Raw genomic sequence first — 14,221 nt, 5'->3', positions numbered from 1 at the left:
AGGCGCTCATTGTCGTTTCTTGATCTGTATGGAGGAAGCTATTGATGGCACCCATGTGGAAAGACCCGTGGACCTCCAATAGTGATGTTATTAGGGAACACTTGATCATGTACCGCTGATGAATTATTCATCAAGATGGTGTCTGAAGGCCCGGTGTCTTCTGTCAGGACGTTCGTAGTTGGAATCGATCCGTGCTGGAAGTTCTAAGCAATCTGTGATGTCTGTTCCAGCTCTGAGGTTTGGTGGGGTATCCAGCTCATTTTGACAGATGGCACTCGAGTGCTATCCACCGTCGTCCCTCTCACTTACAAGCCTCGTATCGCTGTTACCCTCTAAGTGCACTTCATCTTGGGAAAGGTTCATCTTTGAGACGCCTTTGTCAATTCTTGATATATAATGGGAAATTTGAAATTTAAGGGCTCGCTAGTTTATCTGGGTAATGAAGGTGTCTTACGGTGCTTCCACTTACGGATGCATGCATCTTATCATTCGAGTCCTCTCAGAACATGAACACGCTGATTAAAGTGCTCGAAAAAATGCAATGTTGTCCATGTGTTCAAATAACATGCGGAGAAACCGGCAGACAGTGTTGTAATATTTCCACATTTGGACTGCTGTCGCACGGCACAAATCGTTTTTATATTTGACACTTTGATGTAATTATTAACCACCAAATCATGATGGGTGACTATCTTCTAGCCTTGTTCATAGTTTAATATTACTGTTTTCAAAATAGGATTTAATTTCATGCACTACAAAATAACATTTCTTACTAATCATGTTTGTCTTGTTTTCCAGTACAAATATCGGAAAATTCTCAAATCAAGATACATTTAGGCTACTTGACAAGGAAAGTCTGGAAAGTCATTTTTGCCATTGCAGAAACTACTATTATACATATATATATATATATTTCAATGACTTTAATGCTAACTTGATTTTTGTCCACAGACCACAGTCTCACTTATGGTCCCTGTGGGGATCAATTGTTCTTTGCCTTCAATTAAACTTCATTATGGGCACGTTCCTATAGTGCTGTTACTCACTAAATACTGCATAGGTGTCTTCGACTTCTTGAAATGCTTTTTTTATTATAACATCAATACACAACATAACATATTGATAACTTGAATATGGTATTCTCAGTTTACGAAAACAAACTTATTAAACAAAAAATCGACTTCTTTAAATTCTGCAGATCGATCGGTGAATGTGTGACATCAGAGTCCCGCGTTGAACATTTTGAAAGCCCGCGGAGCTCTGCTCGATCCGACCGGTCTGCGCAACAACTCATGAAAGCCAACATAATTAGCGTCTTGCTAATAGTTTTGTAGATCAGTTTATCGTCCAGGGTCAGTTGTCGTCCAGGGTCACACAAAGAAGCCATGTGTCTCACGATCTAAAATATCTCAAAATTCAAGATAAATTTACTTGAAAAAGTCAAAATTAAGTAAGTTTATGTATAAAATAAGAAATAATATCTGACAATTGGGCGATTGAACTACAAATGTGCTTCACGATGCCATAGATAGAAGAACATTTTTGCTTAAATGGTTCAATCAAAAACTTTTAACATCTAACGAACCTTTCTTTTTACTTTTTGTTAGTGGACTTTTTTAGTGTTATTAGACTTTTCAAAAGTAAGAAAGAAACTCTTATAATAACTTTTGTATAAATGGTTCATTGGGGAACCAAAAATGGAGGTTCTATGCTATCACAGTAACTAGAATCTTTAGTAGCACCTTTTTAAAAGTGTAATTAAGTTAACTTACTAAAAGTTTATTTTTTTACTAAAAATTTATTTCATTGGCAGATATTTGATCTTGTTTTACGTATACTAACTTCATTTTGATAAATAAAGACATTAAGATATTACATTTTTGCACTAAATTCAAAATGGCTGACAAAAGTATATGCTTTTTATATGCAGAAGGCACTCATTCCCTAAAATAAAGGATTTATTTTGTCATTGAATAATTTGTCAGTTGTGCTCTCGTGGTTGTGTTTTATATGAAGGTGCTCTGAGAGATGGAACAGCAGGAGCTGTTATTTTCCCTGTGAAACAATTGCCTGAACACTTTTAATCCTTACATGCGTCAGCGCGTCAGAGCACGAGCAGCATTTTAATGTAAACAACTTGCGTTATGAATTATTGAGACATTGTAAGGTAACAGTGAATCAACACTGCTGGAGATTCACAGCAGAAACACTTTTGTCCATCATAACAGTGTTGTGAAAAAGGCTTGAAATGTATAAATTAATAACAGGAACATCACAAGTATCATTGTGTTCTGATGATGTGTTGCTGGATGAATCTCGCAGGATTTGTCCTGCTTGCATTTCACCTCTGAATCAAATGGAAAGAATACATTTTAGGACCTTTTTAACGACCATTAAACACATTTGACCCCTTCGGTTTTTGGTGTCATAATGCAAAACAACTCATTCCCATAACCGTGCCTTAAAAACGATGTATATTTAATGAATATGTATATTTAAGTAAAGAAGTGCTCATTGGTTTTTGTAGTACTGCTTTCGTGCTGATTGTATTAAGTATTTAAAAATGCAACATCACAGTAATGAGATTTTAATGATGATCATTATTTGGAATAATGGCTTACCAAAAAAATCCAGATGCATTATGGTAATGAATTGGATGGGAAAAGGTTCTTAATGGTCATGGAAATACTGTCACAATGCAGTCAGTTGTTCATAGAGAGAAGCCATCTTCATAGACTGGAAATGTAATTATTATGATTGCTATGTATTTTTCTATTATTATGATTAAATAATTCAGCTTGGTTTATTGAGAAGTTCTCTACGTCTTCATAAGGAAATGCTGTAATGATTAAGAATGTCACTTGTGGGATTTAATAACATTATCATTAGTTATTTGGAGGCGGCGAGGTTTGTTTGGATGCAATATTGTTATTGCTCAATGAAGCATTCATGCACACCATGTATTCCAGCGCAGAATTTGTGGTACATGTTTGCAGACCTCCCAAATACACACTGATATATTGTTGGACAATAATGCTCGCTGAATTATTAAGCAGACCTGCGAGCACCTTGAAATGCCACATTTGCATTCGTATTGAGAAGCGCTTATTGGTTTCCCAGTCAGTTAATCTGTTTCGCATGCCGCGTCACACCGTAAAAAAACAAGCTGTTTTAAAAGTTTTAGTTAAAGCATTTCACACAAGATGTTTACTCGTTGAGTTTACAATCGCTGATACCGGTGCTGTTTGTCAAAACAAATGACTGTGAAGAGTTTTGATTGAAATTCAGCACACGTCTGAAGCGAGTGCGCATTCACGCACGGCAAAATGAAATATTTCATCTGCCGTTTACAAACTAACCATGAAAAATTTAATTTAAATTCATTATCATTTATCTGTAATGCCTTTCTTTCTTTATTTTATCATGTACCACTTTGCCACAGGTCAGTAAAATCATTGCCAAAGTAGTATTTGGTAATGTAATGATGATAACATGTTGTGTTTTCTTTGTTTACTCTCCAAGGGCTGTTTCTCTGACCTTAGCACATGGATTTCAAGACCTCAAATGAAGAGGTAATTATTATTTACAGATTTTACATGCTAGCTTTGGTATTTCCAACACAATCACATTGCAATCCGTAGCTGTTTTTACGAGGTGGGATCAGGAACTGCTGATAAAAACATCTGACAAATATCCAAGAAAAGGCAGTTTTACATACATTCTAAATTATAAACATCTTACAGACATCTTCTAGATGTTGTTGCTGTGTGACATCTAACAGGAAAGTCTCAGAGACGTATCGCAGATGAGCAAACCGTGAAAAGATACGTCTCGCAGATGTTAATTCAGGCATCAAATAGACGTATCTGTGTTATCAGCCCAGCTAGCACATGTATTTATGTAATACTTTTGCTAAAGATCTGTTAAACATCTCAGAAAGAGCAGTTTTACATCCATTCTAAACCATAAACCTGTTACAGACGTCTCATAGATGTCTATTTGACATCTGACAGCAGACGTCTCGAAGACATATTGCAGATGAACAAACCATGTAAATGCAGACGTCTGCCAGATGTATTGTGCTATCAGGGAGGGATGCCAGGGACGGTCGGGTTTGTGGGACGCTTTTGTTGAGTAATCTAGATAAACAAGTTTAGTTTAGTTAAATTATTTAGTAATCTAACTTGGCACCTCGTAAAATAGTTACAAATTCCTGCAAGATCAGGCTGGCCGTTCCAATAAAGCTAATAAAGCTCCTGCAACGTGTTACAGATCTATTGTAAAGGGAAACTCCGACCAAACAAATGTTCTCAGAAGTCATTGAGAGAGGCAGGAACGCATTGATCAAATAAATGGATTTTTAGACTATCCTCGGGGAAACAGAGATTGCTTCCGTGCCCTCGTGAGAGTTATTTAACAGCAAGCAGACTCACAATTACGGTCTCAGAAATATCCTTAACATTCAGATGATAATAGTGACTAAAACCGGGCCCAGCCACATGCCTTATGTCGATGTGTTTTTTGAGTACAGTACAACTATGAATGTCAAGAGCACAAGTTTAATAGCCGTTGGGCTCAGAAATGAGGACAGGGGAGGTGGCGTATGTGTAGAAGATTAATGGATGCTCTGAGGACGATAAGTCTTGTTTATGTAGACAGAGATGTTCCAATATGTTTGTCCAGCGATTTGCTTTTTAAACATTACACGCTAGACGAGTTTCAACACCTTGTGGCCAGAGTTTTCTCATTTCAATCTTTTTATGCTAATGGAATATCTGTTTAAAATCCAACAACCCCATTTCTGAATTAGGTTCCAGTGGGGGGCTTTTGTAGCTTGTGGGTCTTTTTTTAACCATGATGAACAGTCATATTGTAACCTGCACACAATGGGACGTCCAGATTGTTTTTTCAGGAAATGGATAAAGAGTGTAGTTATTAAATGATTGTACTGTGTTGTCAAGCACTTTTTATTGGTTAGGTATTTGAAAAACCCGGTGAAAAAGAGAAAAGGTGACTAATAATAATAATGATGTTCTAAATATAGAGATGCAAGGTTTCAGAAGGAAAGCAGTGATATGTGGGTATATATGTCTCCGCAGGATGTTTTGACTCTGAATCTCAAGGGTACACGACATATGGCTGACACTTGATTGCCATGGCAACAGAATCAAGCATCAGGGCAGTGCAGTACCATGTGTCCGAGCAACACAAGTCATTGAATATGAGTCGTTCTAGTAGATGGTATTGGCCTTAAAAGTTAGCAGATGACATATTCAACCAAACGTCCACGATTGAGATTAAAAATATAAGTCGTGTGTTGTTTTTGTATGTATTTGTTGTATTTAGCTTATATAGAATGTTAACTAAACTGTTGAAGTGATGATAGTTCGGCCAAAAATCTAAATTTGTGTCATCATTTACTCGCCCTCTTGTCATTTCAAAGCTGTTTGACTTTCTTTCTTCCGCAGAACACAAAGGAAGATATTTTGTAGAATGTTCATCTATCGTCTATACAAGCCAGTGCTTTCTTTAAAACATCTTCTTTTGTGTTCTGCGGAGGAAAGAAAGTCATAAAGGTCTGAAATGACGTTGCAGAGAATTGACACAAAGTTGGTAATTTCAGCCAAAATATGGGTCCAGCATGCCGTGTTTAATCCTCTGACAGGCGATGCGTCATATTTAAATACATTCAAGGGGATCGGTTATTCATTTATAGATGATGCTTTGCCACTCATTGAAAAAGCTTCGACTGTCATGGCGACGGTGTCAATGTGGAGACGTTTATTCCTTTATCAGATAACTGATGAGGCTATTTGCAAGAGCGGCAGAACGCCTCCTACAAATGGATAACCAGCACCAGATGGTCCAGAATTAAAATGTTAACTGTTATTTTGCAACAACCTGAAAGGCTTCAGCTGTAGATCTGCCAGCGTGGTTTCCAAACGCAAACATGGGGCTTGAAACAATGCCTGACTGTTTATCACACAATCCATTTCACGGCTGATTAACTTCCTGGTGTCAAGCGGGGATTACAGACGTCTGAATGTCTTTGGCTCTTTCAGACGAAGACTGGGATTTACTTGCTTCAAGATGGTAAAGAGGAGCCTTTCAATATCCGCCTGCACCTGGCCAAAGATATTCTGACCATTCAAGAGCAGGACGTCATCTGTGTTTCAGGAGAACCGTTCTACTCAAGCGTGAGTTACAAAAACATTACACACAACAGATAGTTCTGGTCCTGGATTCTGATTGGTCAATACAGTGTTCAGGTTATTTACAATAAAGTCCTTGAGCGTTGGAGCATTGAAGTAAAATTTACATTTATGCATTTGGCAGATGCTTTTATCCAAAGCGACTTACGTAGCACTGTACATGATCTAACCACTGAGCCACAGGAAAGCTTTAACTTCATACTCATCTACACATTTAAATTTATGAAGTTACATGTAAAATAGTAATTATTATAAGAATTATTTTAAATTATGGTTCAATATTCATTTATAATTAATTTTGATTGCTGAATTAATGTAGTTATTTCTTATTTGTATTCATTATTCATTACAGGAATAATTAATATATATACTAATTATTGTTATAATAATTATTAGTTAGTATTTTTCATTATTAATCATTTCACTAAGATTATTGTAGTTACACAAACATGAGCTAGTCACACACAGGTTTGCATTTCTGCAATAGATACATAAATTCATATATTTAAATATATGAATGTATATTTATTTTACAGTCCACCTAATCTAAAGTTTTGTTTGAATTAATTTAAACTATAAATAAACTATAAATAGTAGAGCTGTCAATCGCTTGCAGAATAAAAGTTTGTGTTAACATAATATATATCTGTGTGTACTGTGCATATTCATTTTGTATTTATAACAGCATTAACATACATGTATACATGTAAATATTAACCAATCATTTAAGTTATGTATTAATGTTCACATTTTTCTTAAATATATGTATGTATGTGTATTTTTGTATAAATGAAAAAAGTAAGTGAGAAAAAGTAACGCAAATGTAACTTTAGTGTAAGGTTCAGGTTAACACAATTATTTACTTTTTAATGAGTATAATATAATACAATATTGTAACGCATTACTTTAAAAACAACTTTCCTCAACACTTTGCATAACATGCATAGATCAATGTTTTATTATTGTTTACAGCGTTTATATCTTGTGGAAGGATGAAAGTTAATATGAACTGCATTATGTTTTTAAGCAAAACAGATTAAAAGATAAAGATTGAGTGTTTTGTAAAAGTGGGCTTTATCTACCAGACTGATCAAGGTGATGGAAAGGGTAGTGACATAAGACAATCTAGTTAATGCATTTTAATGAAAGATTATGAAGACGTGTTGTGCGTATCAATGGCCTTCAGTACAGCACAAGCGTTTTGACCCCATGGCTGTTTTAATTCAGTCAAACTTTGATTCTCTGGGTTCAGAAGCGCTGTTGGTGTATCTCAGCCTCTGCGATAGTAAGTATTGACTATTGTTTTGCATCATTAATGATCATTACCCAAGAGGCCTGAGACGGTTAGTGTAAACAGCAGATCAGGTTGTATTTGCCGGCCCTTAATTCAATTACCAACATTGTTGGCGTGGTGCCGGTTTTCTCCGGGGAAATCAACAAGAAAAGAAGGCAATTAAGAGAAAATCAAGTCTCTTCAAGGACACCAATCGAAAAAGGAAGATAAAATAACATCTACCTCCACAAACAGAGTTTTCCTGTTCTTCTCTGTAGGAACGAACAGTAACCATTCGACGGCAGATGATCGGCGGGTTCGGCTTGAGCATCAAGGTGAATGAACACATTAACTAGAATTCATCACGGCTCTGAGATTCTGACAGCAAATCTCTGTGCCATCATTTCTTCATAGGGCGGTGCTGAACACAAAATCCCCGTTGTGATATCGAAGATATCTAAAGAACAGAAGGGTGAGCTGTTTGTATTCTCTTTCTCCTTCCTTATTTAGAAAGACGAGGCTGTTTATCGGTTTCTTTGTTTTTTTCTCACAGCTGAACTCTCTGGTCTCCTGTTTATTGGAGATGGGATTCTTCAGGTAATAAATATCCATTTTTAGACGGATGATGTTTGAAGAGGATCTGTCTTTTTAATCAAACGTCTTATTTGAAACTGTCATTCCCACATGAAAAATACTTCAGTATTTACTATAGTAAACTAGGGCAATTCCTAAATAATATGTACTTTAAAGCTTCCTAAATATTCAAGTAGTCTGCAGTATTTACTACAGTTTATCACTAAAGAATGCCAAGGAAAACATTATATACAATATCACAGCATACTATATTTGTTTACTATAGTAAGTACTGAAGTATAGATTAATGAAGTGTAGTAAATACCACAATATTCTACATACCACCATTTACTATAGTAAATACAGAAGTATTCTGCAGTATTCACTACAGTTTATCCCTACAGAATACTAAAGTGTACATTTACTAAATGTCAATACCACAATATAGAAAATTATACTATGTGTTTCTATAGTAAATAGGTATGTATAATGCAATAGAGTTTATAGAATACTAAAGTATACATTAACAAAGTGCACTACCTTAAATACTATAATATACAGCAGTATTCTACAATTCACTATAGTGAAAACTATACCATAATGATGTTTTTGTAATCATCTGGCTTACCAATCTTTTATTTGAATGATTCGAAGTTGTAATCTAACACGGTTGTTATAGATCCAGTAGCTAGTTTATCAAAATCATTGCATGAGGAGTGGATGTTTTTTCATTATTATTATGCTGTCGAACTTAAAATGTTGGAAAACGTTGAGGGAATTCTGGGGAACAGACTGTATGTTATGAAGAACTGATGAGAAGATGTGACGTCTGTGATGTGCTTTGATGTCTGTAAGCCACACAATATTACAGGGGTTTAGGCTTTATTTCCACGCAGCACCCCAGTGTATTTATCGGTTAACTTCATGATGAACGTTTGTTAAATATGTAGAGAAGTGTTTATCATTTAACAGTGTGTCGAATGGCCGTGTCATTTCTCATTTGTCTCAGGCAGGTCTGTGAAATCTGATGTTCATCATATTCTCTTTATTGCTGTTTTTCTTGTATTGTCGTCAGATAAACGGCATTAACGTCAGGAGCTATCGGCATGAAGAAGTGGTAAGTGTCATGTCTTTTGGATAATCATTCATTCAAACTGTAAAATGTTTTAACAATATGTGGGATGAGATGGTTTTAATTACGATGAGACGTGTGATGAAAAGCAAATATGTTTTATTTTCAGGTGCAGGTCTTACGGAACGCGGGTGAAGAGGTTACTCTCACCGTGGCCTTTCTGAAGAGAACGCCTGCGTTCCTGAAACTGCCGCTGTGTGAAGATTGCTTGTGTACGTCTGTGCTTTGAGTTTCACTTCGCTCACTGATTTCTGCTGGAATTGATTCATCAACAGTCCATCAAGTGCATTTTATTTGCAGGTATACCGAGTGACCACAGCAGTGGAACGTCGTCTCCGTTGTGTGACAGCGGCCTGCATTTAAACTACCATCCCAACAACACGGTACGCCTCTGAAAATATACTCGCTCAATGAGACATTGCCAGCCATTAATGCATATAATACAGAGAATCTGTCTGTCTATCTTGCTTATTTTTGACTTGGTCTATATTTCGTCGCCTTGGAATCGCTGTATAAGGTTCTGCCTGCATTCTGTGCAGTTTTGAGATATTGAGCTTGAAAGTTTTTTCATCCCATTTGACTTGTATTTAAAACCATTTTGTTTTATATAAACATTCCAAAATGTAAAGAACGTAAAGGAAAAACATCATAAAATGTAAAATCGTCACAGAATAAGAATCGATTTTGAAGGAAATGTAATTCCAAGGTGACGATTGGTCTTTGTCTTTTTTTGTCTGTCTGTTTGCCTTTTATAACTTTTATATCTGTTGTCTGTATGTCTCTTTGTCTTTTATGTCTGTATGTGTTTTTGTCTTTGCCTGTATTTCATCTGTTTGTATATTTGATTTTCCCTTCTGTTGTTCTGTCTGTCCGTCTATATTTGTGTCCGTCTGTCATTTAGTTTTTTTCTTTCTGTCTATATTTTTGTTTGTTTCTGCCTTTCTTGTGCTTTATTTGTGTCTGTCTTTCTGTCTATATTTTAGTCTGTCTGTCTCTCTGTTTGTATTTTTGTCTGTCTTCCTGTTTGTCTGTCTGTTGTCTAGTTTGTGCTTGTTTCTGTCTGTGTTCTTTTCTGCTCTTTAATTCAGTCTGTCTAGGTTACATTGACCTCTGTTCTTCGTGTTCATTGCAGGACACATTGTCCTGTTCGTCCTGGCTGATGTCTCCCGGGTTGCGTTGGGAGAAGAGGTGGGTGGACCTGCGACTGATCCCTCTCTTACACGCCCGTCTGTCTCAGTATGTCCCAGGTACTGACACCTGCAGGTGAGCCGAGCAGAAAGTGAGCAGTAAACTTCTGTCCATCTTCTTTCATTTGTTCACACAGAGCCTTTATAATTCACTCCATAGTCTGTATTCAAGCTAACGTGACGTATTAAGCTCTGGCTTTTATCTAGAAATGAACACCTTCTCCAGGCATAAAAATGTTTATATTCACCTCACACAGGATTTTTGATGAGCTTTTTAAGGATTATATAATTTCACAGCCATTCCCAACAGAAACGCATTAAACGTTTAATACCAAACTCCAACTCCGATGAGGTTAACTTATTAGAAATGAAACCTTTTCTCACATTAAGTGGAACGTAATTGAAAACGTAACTTGCTTTGAATTAAATCAATCTGTCTTTAAAATGACTGAAATAAAGTGAATGACTGTTTTGTATAATGTCTCACGAGTGCACGCGTTCTAATCTCTTCAGGCAAAATGCTTTTCAAGTCATCGCTGTTGACGGCGTGTGTAGCGGCGTCATTCAGTGCTCCAGCGCCGATGAACGCTCAGACTGGCTTCAAGCGATAGCGTCCAATATTTCTGCTTTAACCAAGCACAACGTAAGTACAGTGGATGGTTTAATAGCCAAGGTCATTTGTGTCATTGACACCGGGAGTGCTGAAATTGTTACGATGGATGTGATTTGTTTCATTTAAACCTGGAGGTAACAGGAGAAATGGAAGAAATATTAAGGATTGTGCAATTGTGACCGTCTTAACGAATTGCTTCCACAGAAGCGCAAAAGATGCACATTCTCAAAGCATGCTGGGATACATGGATCATTAAATGTGCCTGTGCAATTCCTTGAATTGCCATTCTGCTCATAAATTTGTAATGAAAGAGTGTGTTTTAAATGATTAAACACGTCCCAGTTTACATGGTTATATTGTATAATGATTATATCGCATAAAATAAAAGGATTGTGCTGATGCTTTAGTCATCGCTATGGCAACAGATACACTGGATATTGACTTCACTGTCTGAACAAATGGGATTTCAGAATGACAGCTCAGATAGCCAGTCGCAAGATAAGAAATTGGATTTGTGCGTTGTCTGCGTAAGGCCCAAAAATACATTGATAAATGATAATGAAACAAAGGTTTTGTAGTCGCCATGTGCAACGTTATTGTTTGTGGAGATCATGTAGTGCGTATTAAAAAAGAAAACCCTCAAGTAAATGTATTCCCAATAAAGAAGGTTATTCATAAAGACTGAGTTATTTCTCACACGTTTTCACTTTCGCCAGTCAGGTCATGTGTCGTAATCCCTTCATTGCCATAGATTACGGAATTAAAATGCAGTTTCTTGCACAGTGATGGATTTTGTCCTTCATTACGACAGAATAAAGAGTCCTCTCGGCTTTCTGAATCGCTCTTCTCACAGCTGTCTATTTTGAGCACGCGCTGTATTCGCCCCAAAATCCTCTCGTACATAATAAGTTTGCACTTCAAAACAAGATACGGTGGCGTTCGGGTTTGGAGGCCAGCTGGAGGAGCTTTCAGTCCGTTTCCTGGTGAAGACAATATAACCTTATTCCACATTCAGATGAAACTATTAGAGTCGTGTCAGAGGCGGCTGAAGTCAGCGGCCGGGGGAACGTAGGTAATAAAGCCGGTTAGAATGTTAATGATGAATAAAACTCTGACTGAACATCACAGTCGCTCTTTGGAAGAAATGTAAAATGGATGGTGGATCTTCGGTCTGAACATGATGAAGGTCATTTGGTAAACGGATAAAAGCAGATATCTGCTGTCACGGTATCGGATTTTCGCTGCCCGGTTATCTAATTCACAACCATGATGTTATTATGGTATTTACTGGAATGTTTTTGAATTCGCAATAACAATATTATCACAATATTTGTGAAAAAACTTTTTTTACAGAAATAGATAATACAACAAGTCAAATAAAAAAACAAAAGCCGTTGTCATTTAGATTGATGTGTAAATGAATTCATAATAAAATATAATCATGGTATCTGTTGCAAATCTTTCATTCGTGTCAGATAAAAAATGAAAGAAAAATTTGATCGATTTGTGAACAAATTCACAACAACAATTTCATCACAATATTTGTAAAAAAAACAGATATACTGAAATAAATAATCCAAAACATTGTAATTTAAATCTAGACCTGTTACCATTTTACATCCCTTCTCTAAGTCTAGTCTTTGAAATAAACAGGCTGTTTTTGACATTAAAAAACATGTTATGTTAAATCTAATCTGTTTATTTCCGTTTGCAGGTTAAGAAAATAAACCGAAATTTTCCAGTAAACCAACAGGTAAGACCGATCTTTGGATGTCTCAATTTCAGAATCCTTGAAAAGGTGACAAAACGCCTGCGGAGACCTAAATAAAACCCTGAAACGAGTACGAGTGACTTGGTCACCACACTTGAATGAAGCGGCACAATGATTCTTAGTGACAGCGCCACCCGTCCTCGTGTGCATGACGCATATACCCTGCAGAAAAACACCAAGAGTAAAGTTCACGACACATTCAGATGCATCCCCTCGTATTTCAGATTGTGACATCACACAGACTGACAGAAGTTTGGTCACAGAGTCTGTTGTGACATTTTAACAGATTGCGCTTTTAATCGGACTTGATTATGTGACACGTGCTTGATTTAAATAAACCATTTGCTATCTTGAGCGAGCTCAGTAAATATACTTCAGTTAGATGTTCAGAATTTGCTATAACCTCAACGGCTTTTTTTGTATTTTTTGGTGTCTTTCAGATTATATTTATGGGCTGGGTGGATGAAAAAGAGCAAGATTCAGTTCAGGACCGAATGTACACGGCAAGGTTTCTTGCCTTACGGGGTTCATCGCTCTTTAAATTCTCGGCACCTCCGGTAAGTCTTTTCATTCCAATTGCTGGTTTTTGTATGATTGTATATAAGGTGTATATGTATTTGAGACTCTGAAAACCCTATCTGTCAATCTTTTTGTGAACATAAAACATTGATGCATTAAAAGTTATTTAGCACTTCCTGTCATTTGGCTGCAGATTCTTGGTGAAAATTCAACAAATAGTGGATGACACCATGACATTAAACATTTTGGCTTTCTCCATCAATATTCCCTGGAAAGAGTGATTCAAATAAAAATTAGTTGCCAAGGAAGTTTCCAAAATCTGGTTGATTTGACACATGCTAACAATAATCTTGCGCCTCTTAAAACTTTACCAAATGTTTTTTGTTATTCATATTTCACTGAAGAAAAGTTGCTGTTATTGTTTGTGTTAAAGCAATAAGCCCCAAGAAACAGTGAGTTACAGTGTATTTTATAACAGATAAGTGTCATCAAAAGGCCTTTAGCTGTTATAAAACTCACTGTTTCTTGATGCTTATTGCTTTTACAAAACAGTTATTCCATACGCATAGCAAGGTTTCATCACATAAAGTAAATAAATCAGGGTGTTTTATAACGGCTCAACCAATCAGAATAAAGAATTATCATTCTATGAAAACAGCTGTGTAGATCTTTGTGTTCTCTTCTATATAAAGAAAGCAAACACTGGGTTTGGAGAACATGAGAGCAAGTCAATAATCTTTTTTTCTGGCTAAACTATTCCTTTAAAGAATTATCCATACTCAGCCCAGAGCGGTGCGCGCCCACATTATTTTCCTCAGTTATTATCCACTTTATGAAATCCATTCATCTGTTCAGCCATCTGAAGATAAACCAGCCGCCCGGACACCTCCATTCAATAAACTCTAATCTCTGGACACAATCAGCAATTTACTTAAACACCA

At 36.4% G+C, this 14,221-nt stretch overlaps 1 protein-coding gene across 2 annotated transcripts in view; it reads left to right on the top strand.

Moving 5' to 3' along the window:
- sntg1 (syntrophin, gamma 1) overlaps window positions 1-14,221 on the top strand; it is a 36,483-nt gene that overhangs the window by 9,523 nt on the left and 12,739 nt on the right. For both annotated transcript variants that reach the window (XM_079487985.1, XM_079487986.1), the window contains exons 3-14: window positions 3,523-3,572; window positions 6,063-6,197; window positions 7,764-7,820; window positions 7,900-7,957; window positions 8,039-8,082; window positions 9,134-9,175; window positions 9,300-9,402; window positions 9,491-9,573; window positions 10,323-10,453; window positions 10,891-11,020; window positions 12,705-12,743; window positions 13,202-13,318. In XM_079487985.1, coding sequence (XP_079344111.1) covers window positions 3,546-3,572; window positions 6,063-6,197; window positions 7,764-7,820; window positions 7,900-7,957; window positions 8,039-8,082; window positions 9,134-9,175; window positions 9,300-9,402; window positions 9,491-9,573; window positions 10,323-10,453; window positions 10,891-11,020; window positions 12,705-12,743; window positions 13,202-13,318 — 966 coding nt within the window. In that variant the 5' untranslated portion in view covers window positions 3,523-3,545. The remainder of the gene's footprint in view (window positions 1-3,522; window positions 3,573-6,062; window positions 6,198-7,763; window positions 7,821-7,899; window positions 7,958-8,038; window positions 8,083-9,133; window positions 9,176-9,299; window positions 9,403-9,490; window positions 9,574-10,322; window positions 10,454-10,890; window positions 11,021-12,704; window positions 12,744-13,201; window positions 13,319-14,221) is intronic.

Source organism: Barbatula barbatula (assembly GCF_947034865.1).
Source record: "Barbatula barbatula genome assembly, chromosome: 23".
Classification (NCBI taxonomy): Eukaryota; Metazoa; Chordata; class Actinopteri; order Cypriniformes; family Nemacheilidae; genus Barbatula; species Barbatula barbatula.
The sequence above is the reverse complement of the archived record's forward strand: the minus strand, read 5'-3'. Positions and strand labels throughout refer to the sequence as shown.